Below are 23,617 nucleotides of genomic sequence, written 5' to 3' on the forward strand. Positions count from 1 at the left end.
TAGAGCTGATTCAGTGTGACGGTATAGCTATAGCCCATTATTAGTGCTATCGGTGTTGCAAAAACTCAAAAGTAGCCATATAAAAGGTTCATCTATTTATTATATGGATAATAAAAATTTTAAATAAAAAACTAAATTTCCCAATGCAAAAATACCGGAATCGATATGCCAAATCATAAATAAAAGTAAGATGCGATATATTCTATATTTGGTAAACATCACAATTCATATATAATTGGATAAAATGTATCTGTTAATACCGTATATGGAGAATAAGTAAAAATAATAACAATATGATGGTTCAGAAATGGTCAATTCTGTTTAACAATCAATCCTTGTGTAAAGTATAAACCAAAACCAACCAACGAAAGAACAATAAAAAAAAAACCGTTTCATGAAACTTTCCCAAAAAAATAAAATAAAAAAATAAATAGGGTGTTTGGTAAAACTAAACGCTACTTATACATCCATAAGATTTTCTTCCTTCACAAGGTCCAGTGCAAGGATTAAATGACGATCATGGAATTGAGGATGTGTCATACTAAACATAACATGCTTTCCGTCAGAAAGTAAGTCGCTGTTACTAGCATGAAGTCTGATATTGTTTCCTTGAATGACTTGTACTTGCTTCATAGAACGAGAGTTCCATATCTCTATAAAATCGTCACTAAATGCTAACAGGTATCCTTCGTAACATGCAACCGAATTCGGTCTACCTATCCATTGTAGCCATGCATCCTTCTTAATTAGGCTTCCCTCGCCATTAACAAATAATGCTCCGTTATGGTAACAGCAAGCAAATATTGTGGAATCGTGAACGCGGAAAACTCCCAGAGGTTTCGAATTATTTAAACGTGAGCGATAGAAAGGGTCGGTCAGAACAGAGGGACTAGGGAAACTGACAGCCAACTTGGGATCTAGACGTACAATATCAATTCCCTTTTGACGACTGATGGCTATAGAATACTTGAAGCAATTCATAGAATAACAATCCGCAAGCACTCGAAATTCTTCGAGAATACGAAAAGAACTGACGTTCTTTTGTTTGAAATTATAAGCTTTTTGATTATGATGACCAAGCCCAACAACAGGTTCACAGCAATGGATAGAACTTGCATTACCTGATCCTTGTTTGAAAAAAATGAGCGTTCTTTCTCGCTTTATAGACGCACCTTCCGTTAATTTAGAAATCTTGAAGAAAGATATATTGTGGGAAGTACCAACGGGTATTGCAACTTTGGGCTCTAAAGTTCCAGTTTCAATCACTCGACTTAATTTGTGGGCATACATCGACCGGTCACGCAGCTCTAGTAAACAGTCAAACTCTTCTAACAATCCTATTTGCATTACTCGTCTATGACTTGAAATTTTACGCCATTCACGAATATTGCTATTACCTCCAAAAGAACCCAGAAAGACGCCCGTCGTCGTAGCAATACAAATTGATAGTTTCCCATCCGCACCTCCGAACTGAGCAATACAAGTTATATCTCCATAGTTAATGGCTTCAGGTAAGTCATCCTCGTTGTGTATAGGATAGCGCCAAGCCGCCATTGTTAACGCACGGTCCACTGCGGATCCCTCAACCAAACTTATTTCAGGCGATCGAGAAGAAGACTCAAAAGTATGGGATAAATCAGCAGGAGGATACTGGAAAGAAACATCGCTCACAATTTGTAATGCAAATGGGCTCTTTTTGTGCATCTTCTGAGCGTGCCGTTTTCTCGCAAAATTAATTTTGTCCATCCAAAGTTTTCGAAGTTGTAAAGATTCCGTATACAAAGTATAGGTTGAAGATAAACCACCCAGATGCCTTACTGTAAAAGGATAAAAATGTTGCTTTTCAAGTGCTAATGTATTCAAGGAACCCTCATTCATTTTATCAGAATTATAATCATAAAGAATATCCAAGTTAAGGCGACTTTTTCTCTTTGACCTAACGTTCGTAGACCCATCGTACGGAAAATTACCAGTCAAACTTCCTAGGAATTTGTTAGAGCTGTTCCTTGAGTTCCATTCTTCTGTTAAAGGGTTTAGAACTAAAAGATCCATCGGTATAGGTCGTTTGGACACCAAAAATTTCATCGCATTTGTTCTCTTGTCCCTTCTCGGTTTGGCCATAATGAAATAATTGTCCAACAAAAATATATGTATCTCAATCCAATCGAGTCGTGATTCACTTTTCCTAAAAACAGGCCCTTCGAAGAAGAATTCACGTTCTGGATCTCTTAATTCTAAATTTATACTTTCATGGTTTTTAAATAACAATTGATATGAAAGGTCGCGAATACGGTTAGCTTCAAGTACTGTAGCAATTACCGCATCGCATTCTTCACAGGTTGCCCTTAATTCTTTCTCAGCTTGACTTATTAGTTGATAATCCCAGCTTGTAGGATCTGTATGCTTAAGAATTGTATCCCATTCAAGGGTATATCTTTGTAAACGTTGAGTTGGTCTTTGTAGAAAGTGCTGAAAATCAAGTCGACGACAACGAGGATCTGATCTGCAGGTTGCTAACCAGCGAGCAAAGTAAGTATTTCGTTGGCATTCTAGCTTGTAAGTTTCATCAGCCAGTGGAAACTGCTTGGCATAATTTATGTAAGATACTTTAGCCATTTGTATCCACTCCAGAAGAATATCACCGATTAGAGACACTACAGGACCTTGTAATCGCTCTCTTATAATTAATTGTGGCAATATAAATTGAGAATGTAACTGACGAATTGATTCGACATTTCCAAAGACGGACTGTATAAAATCAGCCACTCGATTACTAGGTACAATGGAATTCTCTTGAACGATCCCATCCCTAAAAAGTTCAGCAAGAGTATGAAGATCAGCTACATAATCTGATTCTTTACATATAAGTTCATGAATATTGTTTTGTCGGGCTACTTCCTTTTTGGTGAGTGACGATGGCAAAGAGTCCTGAGGTGAGAGGTTCCAAAACATATTCCAAGAATCATCACAGAAGTCTCCTTGCGTACTAGTAAGTCTATGGGCGGGAATTCTTACACACCTGCAGCTGTAACATGTATAATTAGAGGAAGAGGCTTTAGAACGACAAGTGTATGAATAACAGCCACCGTTTGTTAAAATAGGAAGCACACCACTGCTTGAAGGAAACTGATCATCAACAAAAGTTATATATAGTTTTTCAAGATTAGTAACTTTCATATAACCATTCTGAATCCAATCACTTATGATATTTTTTGCAAGGACTTCAGCAATTAGAAAGTCCATGGATGCAACTGACATTGTAAATAGTATAGCCATTATTTGGGCAACCTCTTGCCGAGGTGCGCCATCTGTCGTTGTAGCACTAAGAGCAGGGAAAACCTCTTCCTTGCACCATGAGAAAAGTCTCTTCAGAGACCAAGGTTCACGACAACTACTAAATAAAGCATTCGCTTGAGTGGCTCTTGAGGAGCGTGACACTAAAGGAGATGAAATCTCGCCAGAAGTATACTGTTGAACAGGAACCTTAGGAAGTTCCCTGGAAATATGTAGTTCTTGAGAGGGTGAAGGAAAGTTCGCTGGACTAGGAGAAGAGGTCAAATCCGTAAATGAAGGATCGCTCCAACACCCAAAGGAATCAATATGAGAAAGAGAGTAATTATCAGCCTCGTTCATTGCAGTACGAAATGGACTTGTAGATCGAGAGGGAGAACGAGTAGGAGAAAGAGGTAAGTACGGTTCAGGAGAAAAGGAAAGAGGTAGCTCATTGTAAAGGGTATAAAAGCTGTTCGAGGAACTACTACTATATGGAGAAGAATTGTTTGAATGGGTGTTCAAAAGCGGTGGACGAGGTAAAGGATGAGAAGTAGGAGATGTTGGAGATGGCGTTTCTGGTAAAGGGCGATGCACGTCTGTATATTGACCACCAGGGGACATGAGGTAAGGATCTGTATCTAAGGGGTCACTTGGGGAGAAATTGGAATGGAGGGCATTGGGAAATGAAGAAACAGTCCCATTCGGGTCAGCATCGTAGGAATAGACAGAACTTGTTGTTGGAAGAGCAGGGGATGATCGCACCGTATAAGAAGCGGTACGGCGGGAAGGAGATAAACGAGAACTTTGGGGTGTCATGGGGAGTTGACGGGAATGCGTGCTGTCATAACGTTTTGGAGAATTAAAAGGAGATGAAAATAAACGAAAAGAAGAAAAATCGGATATAGAAAGTCGTTTTGGCGATACGGGTGAGATATTAGGAGTGGAAACGGGAGAAGCCAAAAAGTCGTCCGGATAGTCTATGGACGTGCGTTTCCTTCTGCGCTCATCTCGAGAATTTTTGCGGAAAATATCATTGGAGAGCTTCATATAAAACGAGTAAACACAAAATAAGGAGGGCTGTAAGAAACAAAAAGCAGTATCCTATGAGAAATCCCCAAGAACTTAAAAAAAATAGGCTTGCAAAAGAACGAAAAGGAACCAATGTATATCTATTAACAAGAAAGGAAAGAAAATAAAGACACAATGTACCAGAAATAAACGGTTCTACTAATTAACAAAGAAGATCAGAACGTTTACCGTAAAAGGTGAAGGAATGTCACGGTAAAACTGAAAGAAAAGAAGAAACTTTTGCAACTTATAAAAGTGTACCAAGGGTGTGAACTTCTAAGAAACACAGAAAAATTCAATTCCGCAAAGGCAGACAAAAAGTGTCGCCAGTTCTAAGCTTACGAATGCAAAGTACAAAAGAAAAAGTTTGGAAAAGAGAGGGCGTTAAAAAAAGCCTTGATATAAGTATAGCGGTGGTGGTGGAATAATGTAAGATGGCTGGTCTGGCTGGGTAATACGACGATAATCGAACCGAGAATGCTTATTATTAAACATGAAAAATAAGGAATTAGAAAAAGAAAATTGATATAGCTAGTCTTGAAAATTAAATTTCAGAAAACACGTAATAAAGACCAAAGTTGGAGTGTGTTAGTTGCCGACAGGTATGATGACAGTGAATTATGCTGAAACATGACAGCCATACCGGTTTATATTAAGAAATCGAGGAAACGATCTAATTATTTTTGGTGATGAAAGAATTGAATTACAAAGTTTGGAAAGAGATGGGATGTGCAGCTAAAGTGTGAAAGAATGCTCCATGTTTTGTAACAAAGGACCATTTTTGGAGATTGCAGGAAAGTAAGCAAACAAAAGGATGCTCATTCAAACCTAAAGGAAAATTCTACACTGAGAATCACCATGAATGGAGCAAGCAAGCAAGGTAATGATGAACCAAACTTAGAGAAGAACAAGAAACTTGGGAGTATGTGTTTACGAGTTAAAGGAGACAAGATTAGTTTCTTGAGAAGCCTCTAGGGGTTGAGACACTTTTACTATGCACGGATGAAGAATTGCTCTGTCTATCTCTCCTAGGAAGTTTTGAGCACAACGAAGGTTGAAGCCAAGGGGCAAAGCATAGGCGTAGTACATTAAGGAACTATGCGACTACTTCTCGGGATGTGAAAAGAAACAACTGTGACCAACGACACGGCACGTATTGGTTGATTTCATTGTGGAACTCTTGCGTATATGAGAATCAAGAAGGCGAAAATGAGTAAAACCATTCTTTTGTTCATCCTTTATAATACATATATCTCGAACAAGACACATTTCTTCCGAACTCTCTTCTTTGGTCCGAGGCTTTCATTGGCAACTTTGGCAATGAACGCGACGTTGTTGGCCTTGCTGCGAGTTGCTTAGTTACATTTATGCTTAGATCTGCCTTAGAACGTTCTTATCCATATTCTCTCTCATATACAAGGCTATCCATGCTCTCCATATAACCTTTTCCAAGAAGGAATGAAGTATAAAGATAAATACCCTTCATATAGAATCCCTAAGCTTATTCAATTCTCGTAAAACCTATCCTGGAAGCTACAAACTTCCTTTTTTTGTGCTCAAAATATGCAATTTATTGCAAACTCGTTTAACCAATGTTAATGTTAACTTGGTAGTATGACCTCAATGTAACAAATTTATTAAGGATTGAATCTGTTTCGTCGTTATACAGAGTGCATCACAGAGACTACTTATCGCGTTTTCCTCATGTGGTAGTTACCTTTCCTCACCACCACAACCTTACTTTTGCTTCCCTAAAACATTCAGAGTTGTCGATTAAATCGTCAAGCTGGTTGTTTTTTTACACAATGGAGTATCGGCATCCTAATGGATTGGATGGAAATGAAGGTTCTCGTGTGTATGAGGAAATTTTTGGTGCTCCACGTAAACGGGATCCTATCCGAGCTGTTAGTAGTCCAGTGCTAAGCGATGAAGCTGCTACAAGGAAATCAAAAAAATCTCCTACGCGCAGAATTCCTCGAAAACCGATGCCGAATCGTTCTGCCAGTTTGCAGACGTCCATTGCAGCCGATCCATCCTACAACCATTACTCAGAGGTTTCTCCTATTAAAATTGTAGACTATTATGATAATTCACCTTCATTTATTAATACTAGTAACCCTACAAGTCCGTTGAATGACAAAGGAGACTACGAGTTTACCCCTTCTCTTCCTTCTTTCGATGAATCAACGACCCTTAATGCAATCTCAAAACACCCTATCCCTTCATCTTATAATCGGAATGATTCCTTTACTTCTACGACACCAAGACGTGCTTCTTCGCCTGAAGGACATAGCCTTATTGCTTCTCAACGCGAAAATTCATTAATCAACTCCACGATCGAACCTGAACCCTTTGAAGAATCATATACGACCTCGAATGCTTCTCCTGTGATTGATTCTAGGAGTAATAGCATGCAGTCGAGCCATATGTCCTCGCAGAATCCTCCAAATGCATTCAGGTCTCCTTCGGCGGCTAGCATGAGTTTTCGCCAAGTTGCGGATTTACCTACAAAGCGGCCGGAATCCGGCTCTTTGTATTCTACAAATCGTCAACCATCTTTTTCATCGTCCAGTCCAGTTTCACCATCGACTACTATGACTTCTGGATTTAATTTTCCTATTTCAATGTCTCCCGCAGTAGAATCTCAAATGAGCCGAACGAGTACGCCTGCTCATCCTTCTTCTCCGTCTTCTCCCCATTCAAAACCATCGATGTCGAGACCCATTTCCTCTGCATCGGTTCCGGTCCGTGGTCCTTCATTACCGAATGTTCCTACCACGAACCTCAGAATTGTACCCCCTCAACAAAGCAATCTAAGAAATCACTCTTTCGATCATGCTAGTATTGCACATTTGGAGGCTATGAAACAGAAACGTCTACATGCTGAGGCTACCTCACGCTCTTATACTTTAAGCTCGTATAAATCATCCGGATCTGCCACTATTTCTGACTCTTCGACTTATCCATCTAGTCCTACTGCCTTTGTTCCATCCGAAAGAAGTTCCCCTGTTGGAAAGGGTAAGAAAAAGCGTAAAGTTTACGCTGCTTTGCTTTCCCGTGTTGCGGAAGAGTTGACAGCACGAATACAACTTAATGACATTTCCAAAGATGGCCTCATTTATTCAAATGCTTTCACAGGGGACTATGCGGTCACGCTCCTTATGGGGATTATCCATACCTCGGATCGTACTTTGGCTTTACTTGTGGGTAGATCTTTAGATGCTCAAAAATTCATTCATGATGTTACATATGACCATCGACTTCGTGATTCCCATCGAGAAATTTATCAATTTCAAGGCATTGATTACCGTCGCCTCATTCCTCACGATGCAGCTTCTCCAAGAGATCGTTATTATCGTGATCACAATGAGGATTCAGAATCAAGTGCTCGAAATTCCTCCGCAACAATTGAAGACGTACGGTTTCCAAATGGTGTTTTTACTTTGTTAACTCACTGCTATTCTCCTACCTGTGCCAAAGATCACCCTTGCTATTCTATTTCTTGTCCACGGCGCTTAGAGCAACAACACCGCATGTTTGCTAAAATGCGTGCTAACGCTGAACAGTCATCTTCCTTGACTTTTGATGATAAAGAGCAAAAGTTATGGATCCATAGTGTTCCTAAAGAAATAGCAAATAGTGTTAGTGAACGCGAGCGAAAGAGGCAGGAAGTAATTTGTGAGGTTATTTATACTGAAAGAGACTTTGTCAAGGATTTGGAATACTTACGCGATTACTGGATTAAACCTTTATGGGCTTCTAATTGTATTAATGAACGGAAAAAGGAAAAGTTTATTCGCACAGTTTTCTTGAATGCACTAGAGGTTCAAGCTGTGAACTCTAAACTTGCTGAAGCTTTAACCCGAAGGCAAAATTATAAACCTATTGTTGACAACATTGCCGATATTTTCTTAGAACACGTACCAAAATTTGAGCCCTTTATTCGTTATGGTGCTGGGCAATTATATGGAAAGTATGAATTCGAAAAGGAAAAGGCTAACAATCCTGCTTTCGCCAAATTTGTATACGACGTTGAACGAATGAAGGAGTCTCGGAAACTTGAATTAAACGGGTATTTAACCAAACCAACCACTCGATTAGCGAGATATCCTTTGCTTTTAGAGGCTGTATTAAAATATACTGATGAGGAAAATTCAGATAAACAGGACATTCCGAAAGTAGTAAATGTTATCAGAGGATTTCTCTCTCGTCTTAACGTAGAAAGTGGAAAAGCCGAAAACCAATTTAACCTCTTCCATTTAAATCAACAGCTCGTATTTAAGCCCGGTGAGCATTACGATTTGCACCTTCTGGATGCCAACAGGCAACTTATTTTTAAGGGACCGTTAAAAAAGAAGAGTGCAACATCCAGTGCTCTGGATTCCAGTTCAGATGTTAGCATGTTCTTGTTCGACCATGCGCTTCTGATAGTGAAGCCTAAATTTATAAATAAAAGGGAAATTTACAAAGTCTACCAGAGACCAATCCCTTTGTTGCTTTTACAACTTTATCTACTTGATGAAGCTGGAACAAGAATTCCTTATTCTAATAAAAGTCAACTTGCAGCGGTCTCAAAAGTTGCAAATGGAAAGCCACCAGGAAGATTGCACCCTTTTAGTTTGCAACTTTTGGGTAGGCGAGGATATGAAATCACACTTTTTGCTTCAACAGAAGTAGGTCGTGACAAATGGTTAGAGCATATCGATCACCAGCAAACTTTGTTGCAACACAGGAGTCAATGGTTTGAATCTGTAACAGTATCATCTGATTTCTTTGTTAATGATAACAAGGTCAATGCAATCGGCGTTTATGATAGTGGTCGTCGATTATTATATGGAACTGATTATGGCGTGTATGTATCGCTTCGCAAATCTAATAGCCCTCTTCAGTTCAAGCCAGTCCGAGCTCTCAACATTTCCAATGTAATTCAACTGGAAGTTATTGAAGAATTCAATTTATTACTTTTGTTGTCTGACAAAACGTTGTATTCTTATCCCCTGGAAATGATAGAAGCAGATACAAGCCAAGCTCCCAAAAAGCCTAGGAAAGTTTGTGGTCATACTACCTTTTTCCGTGTCGGTATATGTCTCGGGCAAGTTTTGGTTTGTGCCGTTAAAAGTTCAGTTCTAAGTGCTACAATCAAAGTTTTCGAACCAGTGCCGCATCTCGCTAAAGGAAAGAATATGCCCAGTTTCAAGAAGCTATTGGCAGTAAACCAAGACCCTTTACGAATCATTAAGGAACTTTACATCCCTACAGAGTCAACTTCAGTACATTTTCTTAAAAATAAGCTTTGCGTTGGATGTACAAGAGGTTTCGAGGTTGTTAGTCTTGACAATTTGGAAACTCAATCCCTTCTAGATCCTGCAGATACATCGCTTGAATTTGCCGAACGCAAAGAAAATGTGAAGCCGATTGCTATATATCGCATGAATGGTGGTGAATTTTTATTATGTTACACACAATTCGCATTCTTCGTGAATCGGGATGGATGGCGTTCTCGATCTACTTGGTTCGTCGTCTGGGAAGGCAATCCTCAAAACTTTGCTCTCAGCTATCCATATATTCTAGCATTTGAGCCGTCTTTCATTGAGGTTAGACACGTGGAAACGTCAGAGCTAGTGCATGTTATTCCTGGCAATAATATCAGGTTACTTGCGGATGGACGAGGAAAATTAGGAGAAGGCGGTGAAATTTTTTATGCTTGTGATCAACGTAGAGATAATGTTGACACAAGTGTCGTCTGTTCCCTTCGACTTACCAGTGCTAATGCAGATGTACATGTAAAAGAAGCTTTGACTCCTAGCAAATGAGTCTTACGATGAAAACGATGTCATTCGTTCTATTTATTTAGGTTAATTTTTTTATGGGTTACATTTAGGTTCATATTTTATTTAAAAACGTTTAAGGGTGCATGAATTTAATGATGAATAAAATTTTTTGTGCTTGCATAAATTTATCCTAAACTGTACTAATAATTCATTGAGTATCACAAAAAGAATGTAGACTTTAAAGAGCAAAAAATTTGAAAAAAGAACGTAAAATCTAAAGTCTCAACTTTTATTCCTCGTATTCAAGAGGATCGCCATATACCCACATACCAATATGGTTAAGGCGTGCTTGCTGCTGGCAATCTTGCAAAATGTTCAAGCTTTCAGAATCTTTCTCAAATGGTGCTAACTTTCTTTTAGGAATAACGCTAGCCATGCCGAGGGCAACCAATTGAGTATTAATACAGTCCGAGAATTCAAAACCATCACTGGGGTTGTAAAGAGTTACAGAAACAAAATTATTTGTTTTTCCATCAATCTTGGCAACGAGACCCTTGTTCATAGCGAGTTCTCTAAAGACGAGTCTGGCATCTTCGTAATAATCAGAATTAGGAGGAGGAAGCTGTACGAATGTAAGACGGGAAAGTTGAGCTTGGGGCTTCAACTTTGAAAACTTTTCAGGAAGGGTATACAGATTTTTGAAAGGAATTTGTTCCACACTGCCGTAGTCGTATAATAAGACGTCAGCATTCAGATTCTCTCGGTTACAGCGTAGAATTTTTCCACGATAAATTGCATTGTCCAGAGTAGAAACAGCAGCAACGTTTATTCCTACATTATAGCGATCTAATGGTTGTGCAGATTTTTGATAATTAGAGAGCTCGGACATCAAGCTTTCCAATTCTTGTATATTGGGGCCAGCGACTTGGAATGAAAACTTTCCATCATCGGCGATATCACTAAGGGCAACATCCAAATACAAAGGTTCAGAAGTAGTAGGATGAGAAGGTACATCACTTTTTTCCTGGACAACTTCAGGTGCATAGTTATGCCACATGCCACTTTTCTTTTCTTTGGCAGAGGCTTCAGCATCATGATATTGGGTATACTGAATGTTTGATTGATTAGAATAACCTTGACACCAGGCTAAACCTTGGTTTAATAAATCCAAAGCAAAATTAGAGCTGCGATTGACAATTAAATCACCCAAGAAACAAGAGTTATTATCGACCGAAAGAACTTCAACTTCAACTTCTTGTTGTAATAATGATTTAGCAAAGTTAAAGGAGTCAGAAGCAAAAGGTTCTTCTTTTTCGTGAATATTACGAGCAGTTCGAGGAGTACGGATTCCAGCACAAGCGAACATAAAAGAGCAGTTTTCCTTGGGACAGAAGCAGCGAAAACGGGAACCACTGATAACGTTGTCGATGACAACAGAAAGCTTTCTGTTTCTCTGAAGGGATGAAAGGTATTGACGAGACCTTAACGGGGTTTCAGAAGCATTGACAATTGCATCAAACTGAGGCTTCTTTCCAGACCACATGCCCTTTTTAGCTTCTTGTGCAGACTTCTCCGCCTGAATTAGGTAATCATATACTGGAGAACGATCGACATCATCCGCTCTATGTCGCAAAACGGAAGCATAACCATTTTCAACAGCCAACATAGCAAGGTTTGTTCCATCATTAAAAGTAACGGTGCAGGCATTAATTTCGGGTAATCCATTTTGGGCAGGACGAACAAAATCAAGAGAGACGTTAACTGGCTTACCGACTGTTTTTTTACGGAAAAATTCGCGGGCATCAAATTGGTAAGGTGCCTCTTTCTCATTAGAAGGCCTTGGATGGCGTATGCTGCTAAGTTGGAGTCTAGTTTCTGAACCATCATCACGGCGTACTTCAAGAGTATCGGTGGAGATTACACGAGAAACAGTACCAGAATACTCACGAAGAGAAAGCGAGCCGATATTTGGTAATTTAACATCCTTCCAGATCCCCAAGTTACTCGTCTTTGCTTTACGTTCGATAGAACGTAAATTCTGCATGGCTTCAGGACCAAGATAAACGCTATGATTGTCGGCAACACGACCAAGACCGCCAGAAAGCAACACGTGTGCAATATTACCAGCTGGATGGATTACGTTTGCAATGAAGCTGGTGTCGTTTGGTGTTACACCTAACAACTCAATAACCACATTTCTTTGTAAAAGTCTTGCTTCAACAAATTGCCTCGCAGCATTTCCGAAAGGTTCTTCTTCGGTAGCGGGTTGATTTCCGTATGTGTGGGTAGCTCGAGGACAACGGACACCAGCAAGCGATACATTTATGTACTGATGGCGTCTAGGCTTTAGGAGAAGGCGCACCCGTAATTGATCACCGTCGCGAATATTTTCAATAATACCATTGAGTTTCTTCTTTTGGTTTTTTTTTATGAATTTCGGAATGTCAGCAGGCATAGCTTTTTCTGTTTGAACTGCATCTTCTAGGTTACTCCATACACCAAGTTTAGCTTGTTGAGCAGCGGTCTGAGCTTCTTCTAAGCTTTTAAAATAAGGGTTTTCGTTATTAGCTTCTCTGCGAACTGCCTCAGGACGAAGCTTGGCTAGACCAGCGCGTAATAAAGATTCAGTCAAATCAAACTCAGTACGAATGCAACCATATTCACGCTTGGTAGTGGGAGCAACGTTGAACGTACACGTGGAAGCAGGACGTCCTACAACAAGACGCCGAGAATGTTCCTGGGCTTCAAAAGCAAATGGCTCATCACCTTCTTTTCGAAAACGAGGGCAGTCAATGTAAGCAAGAGAAAACTGCTTTTCTTTGATTTGTTTCAAGTTATTTTTAACCAAAATAGTAAAACTATCACCGCTATGAGCGTATTTAATCATAGAAGATACATATTCACTCATTGTTTTATGGATGAAAAGTGTTCGTTAAAGGATGGAACGATAAGATGGTGGAAACTTTGCGTGTAGCAGCATTTATAGAAGTATAAAGAAACAAAGTAGAATATGAAAGAAAATAAGATAATAATAGTTGAAGTATGCAAAACAAAGTCTGAGTACAGATTCTCTTTCCAACTACCAATTCATGGGAATCTGTTTCGCCTTTTGTTTAGCAGTACTTTTTTAGCTTCTTGTTTTTTCTTTTAAATAATATTTCTAATCTTCTTTTCGTTTCTTTTTTTCTTGCATGTCTTAATAAAATATGTGGTTGGTTTATATGGAGTATACAAAGAATGAAAAAAATTGCCGATTTCAGGTTAAAATGTATCCTTCAATGTATAAAACAGCTTTTTTTTTTTTTTTTCTTCCTTTTCCTTCGTCTTGGCGGATGAAGAGATATTTCACAGTTTGTTTACGGTGAGAAAGGAATCGTTTATATTGACGGGTTTTCGTCTGATTTGGCTAGTTTTTGCTTCTTTTTGTTCCCTTATAGAGCAGCTTGTTTTCTCTGTTTCAAAACGAGACTTCGCTACAAACTGTTGGGAATTTGCTTTGTGAATTCTCAGGTAATATGATAACCCTCGTTATTACGTTAAGAGTTCTTTTAAGAAAATGGACTGTGCGATATTGCATGGAACGAATTTTCTTTGCCTGAAAAAGCAAAAGATGAACAATAAGTAATTTTAATTTTATTCCTTTCTTTTATAAAAGCAGCACTTTTATATACGGAAACTCATATACACTGCTGCACACGACTAAAAAGGCGCTCAACAAAGAGACTCAACATATGCGTATAGGTTTCGTGTTCATAAGCTTCATCATCGGATGAAAAAGAAAGGAAAAACGATAATAATTTAATAAAAATTTCAAGGAAAGCTGAATATCTGGGTTTTAAGTTTCAATTTTGTAGTCACATCCTGCTTTTGCGTTTCTTCGTTCAATCATTAGGTGGTACATTCAAGTCTTTTCTTCTCACATATAAATACTTAACATTACCACTACAAACTGTAAAGGACAACGTGGCCGAGTGGTTTTAAGGCGTTCGCCTGCTATTTAGTAGCCTAGCGGATTCCCTTTGGGAGCGCAGGTTCGAATCCTGCCGTTGTCGTCAACAGTTTTTCAAAATTTTAATGTTTTTTTCTTAGAACACGAACAATTTTTTTCTACTCGTATCGGAATTTTCTTACTTTTCAATTTTGTTTTCTAAATTCTTTTTTTGTATCCCGTTTACATTCCAATATATCCTACCTTGTCTGTTCGTGTATGTTTTCTGTGCAATTTCAGAGAACATAGAATTCGTTTTAAAAGTAACAAAAAGTAACATAGAACGGCCAAAGACAATTGGTAAATAAATAAATAAAGAAAGAAAGAAACCATAAAAATGCAACATGAAAATGTAATTAAAACTAAAGACTAAAGACTGAATCAGTTCAATTGACATAAGTCTCGAGGTTCATTTCTACTGTCCTTTTGCAAAGACACGTCTTCCTTGGTTAAAAAGGATTCATTGCAAGTCGCGTTTCGTTAGGTTTGATGAAAGAAATTTATTTATTTTTCTCAATTGAATCTTTCATAGATTTCGTATATTCGTCCTCTTTCTTTTAGGGAATGGGTGCCTATACCCTCTACTTCTCCTATAGACAACGAACTATACTTAGCTCTTCGAAAGAACAGCTCGAGATCACTTCTGAATTCAGAACCAAACAGTTTTCTTTTGGCTTTATATCCTTTTAAAACACTGTAAGTATCCTTTTTTTTGCTTTCCTTGCGCATTTCATCCGCTTTTGGGATTTTGCAAGACTTGATTCCTCGGGGTTCCAAAAGCTGTCCATTTGAAAAGACATACACAGTTAAACTTCCCCTTCCCTCTGTCTTTAAATCCACGTAAGACATCAAGCCATGCTTTGTCTTCGTTTACCTCGTACTGCTGTTCTTCAACAATCTGCTTCGTCTTTCTTCGGGAGAAGCTGTTTTGGTCGCAAGTTTCATCGCTCTCAGTTTGTACAAAAAGAAGGGACATCAGAGAAGCAAGGACACAACGATGCAACTAGTCATGAATCTTCATCTACGTTTCATCCTACCAGCTCTGTATTGGCTGGTACAATTCTGAAAAACCTCAACATCAAAGCTGGAGGCATTGACCCAGTAGCCAAGCAAGACCATGAATATCCTGATTGGCTTTGGACGCTTTTAGATACTCCTGCCGAGGACTCTCGTACTGCTCAAAGTCGCACCCGGAAGAACGCAATTCGTACATCCAACTTTTTGAAAAAGAAATAAGCTTTTAAGGGTTTCAGGGATCTCTTCCAATAACTATTACTGCTTTTGTACTCTCTTCTTCTCTTCTCTCCCTCCTTTCTTTTTTTGTTTCTTCCTCCCTTGCACATGCTCCTTTTTATTCCCAAACATTTGAACAGATAATAAGCTATGGTACAATACTGATTTTGTAAAAAATAAATGCAAAAAGTCATTTTATTCTCTTCAATCTTAAAGACAGACCCTGTAGACATTAAAACTGCTAATCAGAAATGAAGTTTCTCTTCTACTCGATTTCTTGACTTCTGACTTATGGATATCTGAAAATTTAAAAGTCTCAAACAGAATCCAGTAAACCTATAGAAGGATGGCCAGTAAAATCATTTTAAATGATGTAGAAAAAAAGGTTGTCCAACTTTTAAAGAAAACTGCCGACTTCATCGAAAATGGCCATAATACGAACGCACCTATCGAAGTACGTTTAGCCGGTGGTTGGGTACGCGACAAGTTGCTAGGGCTTTCTAGCGACGATTTAGATGTAACATTAAACAAAATCAATGGTATAGATTTCGCCAAAGCTATCTTAGAATATGTAAATAAGTTGGACCCAAAAGCTGCCGTTCCTTACAAAAAGTCAATTGGAAAGCTGACTGTTAATCCGGACCAGAGCAAACATCTAGAAACAGCGACGCTTTCACTTTATGGATTGGACATTGATTTCGTCGGTTTACGAGAAGAAACTTACGATGACAAGAGTCGAATTCCTACTGTTCGACAGGGTACCATAGAAACAGATACTTATCGTCGTGACTTTACTGTGAACTCTCTGTTTTTTAACATTCGTAGCGAACAAGTCGAGGACATAACAAAACGTGGATTTGCTGACTTGAGAAACAAAAATTTGGTCACGCCTATTTCACCAGTTCGATCCTTTTTAGAAGACCCTCTCCGAATTCTGCGTGGCCTAAGATTTGCTTCTAAATTTAGCTTTTCTCTAGATCCTTCACTTCACGATGCCATACAAAATCTTGGAGTCCAAAAAGCCTTTAAAATTAAGGTCAGCAGAGAGCGTGTCGGTGAAGAACTTGAAAAAATGTTACGAGGTCCAAACCCTGACCTTTCCCTTCATCTGATCTATTCCTCTCATGTATCTTCTTTTATGTTTGGCCCTGTACCCGAAGAAAAGAGAGAAGTCCCCAAGAGAGCCACGGAATCTGCGACTTACCTTTTTGATTATTTTCAGGAAAATTTCTCTAGACTGCCATCCTTAAGTGATGATGACCGATTTTCTATTTGGCTGTTTACTGCTTTGCTGCCTTGGGCTCATCAATCCATTATTCAAAAGAAAAAACTAATCCATATACCCGCAGTAATAGCTAAGGATAATTTGAAACTAAACAATCATGCTATAACTCAACTCAATATGAACTGCTTATACGCTGATGTGTTTGACACTCTTGCAAACGACTTAACCAAGGCTTCTCGATGCGAACTGGGTAATATAATTCGTCAAATTGGAAAAAATTGGCCTATTGTTATTCTTTCATCTGCCTTATATTCGTATTGCAAACAACAAGATGCGCAGTTACCCAGTGTATTTCAGAGGTTCTCTGACCTGTACAAGTTAATATACGATCAAAACTTACAAAAGAGTTACGAATTAAAACCTTTGTTAGATGTATGTAATTTCATTTTTAAAGCCTATACTAACACTAAATCAGGGAAAGCAAATCATTGAACAGATGGAAATTAAACCAGGTCCTGAATTGAAAACAATCATGGAACAAATGATTTCTTGGCAATTTGAAAATCCAGAAGGAACAGTCAACGATTTAATCGCATACTTACGCTCTCTAAAAAATATAATAGAACAGAAATGAAGTCGTGGGAATACACGGATTTATTGCATCTGCTCATATTAGAAGTGGTAGCAACTAAAAAGAAATTTGATATGTTACCAATCTCGAGCAGGCTCTTTGTACTCATATTCTGTAGTTTCCGGAATAACTTCTGTACAATCAGGATAGCAGTAATTCAACCTCACATAACAGTGTGTTCCGTCCAAATCATCTTCAAAGTGTCGAGTACCACAAGAAGCACATTGTAAGTTAAGCTGATCAAATTGCTCTATAATTTCGTTACCCGTACGTTTGGGATAGTCCCCATCGCACTCATACATAGCTGTACACCAGTTTGCTGTATACGAGGTGTATCCATGATATATCAGGGTACGATTGTACTTCATATACGCATAAGGACAAGCTTGATTTTCGCCGCGCAACATAGGACATAACATTGAGCCTTTGCAATCGTTAGGAAAGACAGAATTGTCATAACCCAAGAAATTAAACATGCTCTTTTTTTCTTTCAAACCTTTGGTAGGCTCATCAATAATTGCTGGTTCAAGCTCGTTTGCATCTTTCGAAATCGGTGAAGCGAATGACTGACAAGCCTGCAATAAAGAAACAACGAAGCTCAAAAAAAATTCCTGGCGCATTTTTTACTCCTATTAGAAGATAAAACTTACCGGGGAATGGATAGAAAAGAGTTGTTTATATACCTGCAGCGTCTTGTTCCAGTAAACAAACATAAAGAAAACAAAATAAACACAAAAATTCGTTGTAATTGTTTACGAGTAGGATAATTTAAGTGTTTTCTTGAATTCCCCACAAAGAACTATCGTCTATAACTGAACCCTCTAATTCTTCATCAGAAACATTTGTTTCCGATTCCACAGGTTCATTTCGTTTTCTCTGAAAGGATTCTTTTATTGAGGAGAGCTTCTGTTTATAATCTTGATTCGAGTCTTCAAGATAGAGAGCGTCATAATCATCAGGACGTAAATTAGTATCCTCTTCATTAAACAAAGCATGGCCATTTGAAGTTTCTTTATCCTTCAAATAAGCTTCCTCGTCATGTTTCTTTAGTTCTTCATCCTGGAGCAGAGACTCCTTTTGTGTGGCTTCCTGTGCGATGCTGTTGATTTCATCTTGGAAAGCAACCCATTCCTTGTTTATAAGATTTTCATTTCTTGGTATGGATTCATCAAAAAAGTCATCTGGTAAGCTGGATTTGGATTGTTTTTCAATAGTTTCATCGTTTGATGACTCTAACCTTTTTTGAGAAATGTGTTCTCGGGGAATTCGAAGCTGCGAAATTTCCTCGTAACTATCATTTGATGAAGGCTTTGCTTTTTTCTTTTCCTGAATTGAGTCACTTCGCGTCCGTTTTACTCCAGTTCTTTCTTGCTTTATTTTTTGAAGTAAATCTCGGGCATCTCCCATTTTTATACTAAATATGTATTTTTTTTCTTATTAAAATTACCCTTAAATTATATAATAACAAAAGTTTGGCAGTAAGACGAACTTCCCAACTCGCGTTTAGGTGTAGCTATGACTAGCAACTACTCATCACTTACCATTTCACCAAACCACAGAAAAATCTTTCAATAGTCAACAATATATGATTCATTTGTTATGGATTTAGGGATGCGTTAATTTATATACGACTCACTTATATTAAACGGCTTGAATACGAATTGGTATGAATATAAGCCTTCAAAATTAGGAAACTTTGCTAACGAAGCTTCACAGGAAATATACAGTTCTATTAAAAAAAAAATGAGTTCTACTAGAAAATCTATGAGAAAAAGAAGGGTTACTACAAAAGCTGCTGAAGGAGATCTTGCAATTGGCGATGAAAGCGAATCGGCAGTTCGTTGCATTTGCGGTTCTCAAACAGACAATGGCGATGTTTGGGTTCAATGTGACGGTTGTGATTGCTGGCAACATGCTGGTTGTGTTGGACTTTCGGAAGACACAATTCCTGAAAGTTATTTTTGTGAAAAATGTCGACGACCAGCTGAAAGTGATCATGAAATTGAGCAAGAGGAATCTTCATCCATGAAATTACAAGATCCGCAACCTCCCACTAATAGGCCGGCATTTGACTCATACATAGAAAAAGAACAAGCAAATGGACCATCTGGAAAAATCGCCTTGAAAGACGAAGAATCAACGTTTGTTCCACAAGAAAGAGAAGAATCGCCTTCATCAATATCTTCCCAATCTTCTTCTGATTCTGCGCCTTCCCCTGCTGGAGGTACGGATTCTCCTAATTCTACGACTGGTAAGCGGAAAACGTCTTCTTCCAGCTTTTCCTCTTATACTCCCAAACGCATTAAGGGTTCAGAACAAAAGTTACAAACCGAAACAGCTTCCCAGGAGGATATAAATTTAAGTTTGTCGATCGAGGAATTAAAAAATCCTGTCCGAAAGAGTGTAGCGAAAGCTTGGGTCTCAGTTTTCGAAACCATTATAAAAAAGGCAGAGAAAGAAGGTGTCGTTGGCTTACAAGGGATGAATACTACAGCCTTGGCACTCGAACTGGAAAATACAATGTTTTTAGAGCTGTCGTATAATGCAGATCAAAGTACAAATCCAAATAATAGATACAGAGAAAAATTTCGAGCTCTTCGCTTTAATTTGGTTGATGACAAGAATCCTGCGTTCCGTGCGCGTGTTTTAAAGCAAGAAATCCCTTTTTCCAAATTGGTTCACATGACCAGCGAAGAAATGGCGAATCCCGATCTAAAATCCTTGGCTGAAACTATTCGTCAACAGAGTACTGAAAATACTGTTTTGAAACAACATACCCTTGGTTATCGCATTCGTACCATGCAGAATGGTGAAATGATTGTACAAGATGATCAAAATATCGATACAAATAGCTCAACCATACTTCTGCCAAGCAAAGTAACTATTCCACCTCCGCCTGAAGAAAGTATTCCCCCGGAGACGAATGAGTCACCTGCTATCTCTGAAAGCAAATCTGCGTCCAACTCTGAAGAACCTTCTAATGATTATATTAAGAAAGAAGATACTAGTGAAATAAAACAAAATGTAAATGTACCTTCGATTGTTGAGATTGATGATCCTTCTGTACTAGATATAGTTGAGAAGGAATCACTGGTTCATAATGAACACCTGTCTTCTCCGTATTCACCTAAAGAAGAAGAAGAAGCATCAGAAGTAGAAAACGTTCCGACCAAAAAGAAAGTTCTATGGAAGGGAAAGGTGAAGATGGCTTCCATCTCAGAATTTTCGGCAGAAGCTATATTATCGAGTGGTCATATTGACTTTAAATTTTTATTTGAGATTTTGTCTTCAACCGCTTTGATCGAAGGTCGAATAAGCATCTCTTCGACTCTTCAATATTTACGGGCATTACAAAAATCTCAGTCCAAGAGCATTGTTTCTGTTCTATTCCTTCCGAGTAACAAACGTGAAACAGATGGATTTAACGTTTTGTATAAGTATTTTTTGGAAAGGAATCGGTATGGTGTCCTACGATCCAAATCTGCTTCTGTTAAGGATGCATACATAATTCCTATCCCTTCAGGTCAGGATATACCAGAAGTAGTAACCCTGTTGCATGATTCAAAGTTACCGAAAAATCGCGAATCTTTATCTTTGTTAGGGATATTTGTTTTAAACAAGACTAACGCGAAAGGCGATGCTATTGAGCATATGCCCTCTTTGGGTTCCTCCTCTACATTGTTATCTTCTCTTCCAACTACGAAGCCAATTGCTACTGAAAACGAAGATATTTTGGATAATTCCTTAAAAAGATTACTTAATGTGCTAAGTCTAGAAGACATCTTTTTAATAAGGCATGTTGTAGAGAATAATCCATTAATTAAAGCCAACCCAAATCTCGCGATTGATCCAAAGTTTATGCAGAAGGCGATCCTTGATGAACAAAGCAAATTTTTAAGGTAGTTAGTTTCATTAGAGGAATACACTTCAACATAATTATACTGTCCAATTGCTCCATGAAGGTGTAAATGGACGACATGCTTTTGGTGGATTTGTTTGCCCATTCATTAATGAGCTAACTATTCATCAAAAATGTATGAAAGATTGTGGATTATGACAATTAAGCAAAGCGAAATTAGCAAAAGGATTAGAAATCCTTGCATATAGCTTTTATTGTAAAATCATACATGGCTTTATTAATGCTATTCTACAGTTTGGATTTTGGTAAATACGATATGACAATGAAATTATAATTTACAGTAAGAAACGAAAAATAAATTTGGAGAATCATGACCTAAAGTTGCTGTTATTGAAGGTATATTAAGCAAACATGATCAACAACTATTAACGTAAAAAAAAAAATACTCTTTTCTCTATGGTTTCCACTTAGACATGATGAAAGATTTTTAAATTAACCAAGGCGAATAACACCACTAGCAATAAGCTTGTCAATCTTGCTTTTAACGACAGGGCTCTTCATATGTTCCATTAAGGCAGCAGGGTTTTCACGGGCTTGGCCAAGGATGGCTTGCATGGCAGGATCTTGAAGGATAGCCAAAACGTCAGGATCGTTTTGGATACGTGCCATTGTTTCTTCCTCAGTTTCATTTTGTCTTTGAGCAGCCATTGCATTCATGCATTTTTGCAATTGAGATTCAATTTCACGAATGTTTTTACCAGTATTGGGCTCTTTACGATCAACATCTGCAGCCGCATTGCAAGCATCAATACACTTTCCATAGTCCTTCAACATGAACAAAGCTTGAGCCTTACGGACATAAGCTTTTGCAAAAAGAGGATCCAACTGGATGGCTTGATTGCAATCACGAATACACTCGGCAGGTGCCATCACCTTAAGGTAAGCAGCAGCACGGTTGCCGAAACCACGAGGATCAGTAGGAGCACGCTTGGTCATTTCGGTATATTCCTTGATGGCACCGGCAAAATCACCGGACTTGAAGAGATCGTTACCTTTAGAGCGGGCCTCATCAGCCTTGTCAGGATTAATGTAAGATTCACGATCTTGCTTTTCTTTCAATTTTTCAACATCCTTTAACTTTGTAAGTGTATCAGGGCTGCGGTGTTCAGTAAGAGAACGCTGGTAATATTCAATTGCGGTAGCAAGGTCACCACGTTTTTGATAAGTAGTACCTAAACGACCAAGAGCCTTAGCGATTAATTTAAAGTCAGCACGCAATTCACGTCCTTGCTCAATGGCTTCTTTGCAAGTAGATTCACAGTTGTCCAACTCATCAGCTTCGTAGTAAGCGGCAGCAAGGTTGTTTAGGTACGTAATGTCTTTATAAGTATCCCAAGCCTTCTTGTAGTTCTCAATAGCAACAGGGAAGTTGCGCTTCTTGTAATTTTCATTACCGATTTGTTTGGCCTCATCAGCTTTCTTACGAAGGGCTCCTTCGCTAGCTTGTTCTTCGATTTCTTCAGGAGATTTGTCTTCTTCCATAGGTTGAGCGGCAGGCTCGGGTTTAGCTTCTTCCTTGGGAGCACTTTCAAATTTGGGAGATTCAGAAGGAGTAGCTTCGTTATCATTTGCAGCGGCATCATCCTCGCCCTTCATGTTGATATCAATGCCCATGAGCATACCAATCACCTTCATCATACGTGGGTCATTCAATTCGGACATGATAGAGCCAGGGTTCTTTTGGATGTTTTGAAGTTTGGTCATAAAGCCTGCATCACCCAGCAAAGAAGATGTTTCGGGGTTGCTTGCCAACTTTTCAATAAACTTTGGGTCATTCAATTGAGAAGTCATTTTGGCGAATGGATTGAAACCACCATCCCCGCCAGCGGAGCTTTGGGCAGCCTCAACACTCTTTAGGCCGTTTAAGAGTTGGGCATTCCTGGGGTCAAACTTCAAACCTTCTTCATAAGCAGCCTTAGCAGCTGACAGGTCACCTAAACCATGCAAAGCTGCTCCCTTACGCGACCAGCCTTTTGCCCAGTCAGGCTTGAGGTTAGTGCATTTGGTAGCATCTTCTACAGCACTTCTGTAGTTCTTTTCTGACGCATAACAGGCTGATCGGTTCGAGTATAAAATATGATTGCTACCGTCTAATTGAATAGCTTGTGTAAAGTAGTCAATCGCATTCTTGTAATCTTTCTGTGCAAATGCTGCGTTGCCTTTTGCTTTCAATTCTTCTGCCATTTTTGCTTTTTGAAATCCTCTTTCAATTAAAACTTTCTTTTTAGCCTAATATAACACGAGAATTCAGTGAAAATAATCTTAAATCGCGTTTCGGACGTGTTTTTTAGTTCCTTTCCCGTCGTTTTGTCGTTGTATACTACTACGCTCAGGTCAACTTCAATCCTGAGTTCCTACCTAGTACGCTATATAAGGGAATGACGATTCCATTCAGCGAACCTTTACGAAAAATCCAGAATAAGCAAGATCGTCTTCCATAACCTCGCAATTAGATAATGTAACTTAAGAGAAAATTTTGTATTAATATATTTAATGTTTTTCTTTATCG

At 38.6% G+C, this 23,617-nt stretch overlaps 9 protein-coding genes and 1 non-coding gene across 10 annotated transcripts; 5 read left to right on the forward strand and 5 right to left on the reverse strand.

Annotated features, from left to right (window-relative positions):
• Positions 1-50: 50 nt before the first annotated feature.
• SPOG_00845 (RhoGEF Rgf3) lies at positions 51-5,947 on the reverse strand. The gene has a single exon (XM_013169021.1). It carries the CDS (start codon positions 4,318-4,320, stop codon positions 460-462), a length of 3,861 nt encoding a protein of 1,286 aa, XP_013024475.1. The 5' UTR covers positions 4,321-5,947; the 3' UTR covers positions 51-459.
• On the forward strand, positions 4,763-10,323 carry SPOG_00844 (RhoGEF for Rho1). The gene has a single exon (XM_013169020.1). It carries the CDS (start codon positions 6,147-6,149, stop codon positions 10,152-10,154), a length of 4,008 nt encoding a protein of 1,335 aa, XP_013024474.1. The 5' UTR covers positions 4,763-6,146; the 3' UTR covers positions 10,155-10,323.
• Positions 10,324-10,401: 78 nt separating this feature from the next.
• Positions 10,402-13,020, reverse strand: SPOG_00843 (RNA-binding protein Snd1; the record flags this gene model as incomplete). The annotated part of the gene is made up of 2 exons (XM_013169019.1): positions 10,402-12,525; positions 12,610-13,020. The coding sequence occupies 2 exons, from the start codon at positions 13,018-13,020 to the stop codon at positions 10,402-10,404; spliced, it is 2,535 nt and encodes an 844-aa protein (XP_013024473.1).
• A 1,049-nt stretch (positions 13,021-14,069) lies between these two features.
• SPOG_16298 lies at positions 14,070-14,164 on the forward strand. The gene has a single exon. It is a non-coding gene; the product is annotated as a tRNA-Ser (tRNA).
• Positions 14,165-14,593: 429 nt separating this feature from the next.
• Positions 14,594-15,553, forward strand: SPOG_00842 (ribosomal protein subunit L37). The gene has a single exon (XM_013169018.1). The coding sequence runs from the start codon at positions 14,956-14,958 to the stop codon at positions 15,334-15,336; it is 381 nt and encodes a 126-aa protein (XP_013024472.1). The 5' UTR covers positions 14,594-14,955; the 3' UTR covers positions 15,337-15,553.
• A 58-nt stretch (positions 15,554-15,611) lies between these two features.
• Positions 15,612-17,242, forward strand: SPOG_00841 (ATP(CTP) tRNA nucleotidyltransferase). The gene is made up of 2 exons (XM_013169017.1): positions 15,612-16,990; positions 17,034-17,242. Exons 1-2 carry the CDS (start codon positions 15,680-15,682, stop codon positions 17,190-17,192), a joined length of 1,470 nt encoding a protein of 489 aa, XP_013024471.1. The 5' UTR covers positions 15,612-15,679; the 3' UTR covers positions 17,193-17,242.
• Positions 17,243-17,266: 24 nt separating this feature from the next.
• SPOG_00840 (meiotically upregulated Mug117) lies at positions 17,267-17,809 on the reverse strand (the record flags this gene model as incomplete). The annotated part of the gene is made up of 1 exon (XM_013169016.1): positions 17,267-17,809. One exon carries the CDS (start codon positions 17,807-17,809, stop codon positions 17,267-17,269), a length of 543 nt encoding a protein of 180 aa, XP_013024470.1.
• A 148-nt stretch (positions 17,810-17,957) lies between these two features.
• SPOG_00839 (mediator complex subunit Med9) lies at positions 17,958-18,596 on the reverse strand (the record flags this gene model as incomplete). The annotated part of the gene is made up of 1 exon (XM_013169015.1): positions 17,958-18,596. The coding sequence occupies one exon, from the start codon at positions 18,594-18,596 to the stop codon at positions 17,958-17,960; it is 639 nt and encodes a 212-aa protein (XP_013024469.1).
• A 120-nt stretch (positions 18,597-18,716) lies between these two features.
• On the forward strand, positions 18,717-21,401 carry SPOG_00838 (transcription elongation regulator). Its single transcript, XM_013169014.1, has 2 exons — positions 18,717-18,853; positions 18,906-21,401. Exon 2 carries the CDS (start codon positions 18,933-18,935, stop codon positions 21,090-21,092), a length of 2,160 nt encoding a protein of 719 aa, XP_013024468.1. The 5' UTR covers positions 18,717-18,853; positions 18,906-18,932; the 3' UTR covers positions 21,093-21,401.
• Positions 21,385-23,465, reverse strand: SPOG_00837 (chaperone activator Sti1). The gene has a single exon (XM_013169013.1). The coding sequence runs from the start codon at positions 23,290-23,292 to the stop codon at positions 21,541-21,543; it is 1,752 nt and encodes a 583-aa protein (XP_013024467.1). The 5' UTR covers positions 23,293-23,465; the 3' UTR covers positions 21,385-21,540.
• Positions 23,466-23,617: the final 152 nt, after the last annotated feature.

The sequence above is a fragment of the Schizosaccharomyces cryophilus genome (assembly GCF_000004155.1).
Source record: "Schizosaccharomyces cryophilus OY26 unplaced genomic scaffold supercont4.5, whole genome shotgun sequence".
Taxonomy (NCBI): domain Eukaryota; kingdom Fungi; phylum Ascomycota; class Schizosaccharomycetes; order Schizosaccharomycetales; family Schizosaccharomycetaceae; genus Schizosaccharomyces; species Schizosaccharomyces cryophilus.

Bases quoted from the DNA above. Each gene is read 5' to 3' on its own strand.
- SPOG_00838 (XM_013169014.1), top strand. From the start codon at position 18,933: ATGAGTTCTACTAGAAAATCTATGAGAAAAAGAAGGGTTACTACAAAA.
- SPOG_00844 (XM_013169020.1), top strand. From the start codon at position 6,147: ATGGAGTATCGGCATCCTAATGGATTGGATGGAAATGAAGGTTCTCGT.
- SPOG_00837 (XM_013169013.1), bottom strand. From the start codon at position 23,292: ATGGCAGAAGAATTGAAAGCAAAAGGCAACGCAGCATTTGCACAGAAA.
- SPOG_00841 (XM_013169017.1), top strand. From the start codon at position 15,680: ATGGCCAGTAAAATCATTTTAAATGATGTAGAAAAAAAGGTTGTCCAA. The intron at 16,991-17,033 runs GTATGTAATTTC...ACACTAAATCAG, and splicing joins AATTAAAACCTTTGTTAGAT to GGAAAGCAAATCATTGAACA.
- SPOG_00845 (XM_013169021.1), bottom strand. From the start codon at position 4,320: ATGAAGCTCTCCAATGATATTTTCCGCAAAAATTCTCGAGATGAGCGC.
- SPOG_00842 (XM_013169018.1), top strand. From the start codon at position 14,956: ATGCTTTGTCTTCGTTTACCTCGTACTGCTGTTCTTCAACAATCTGCT.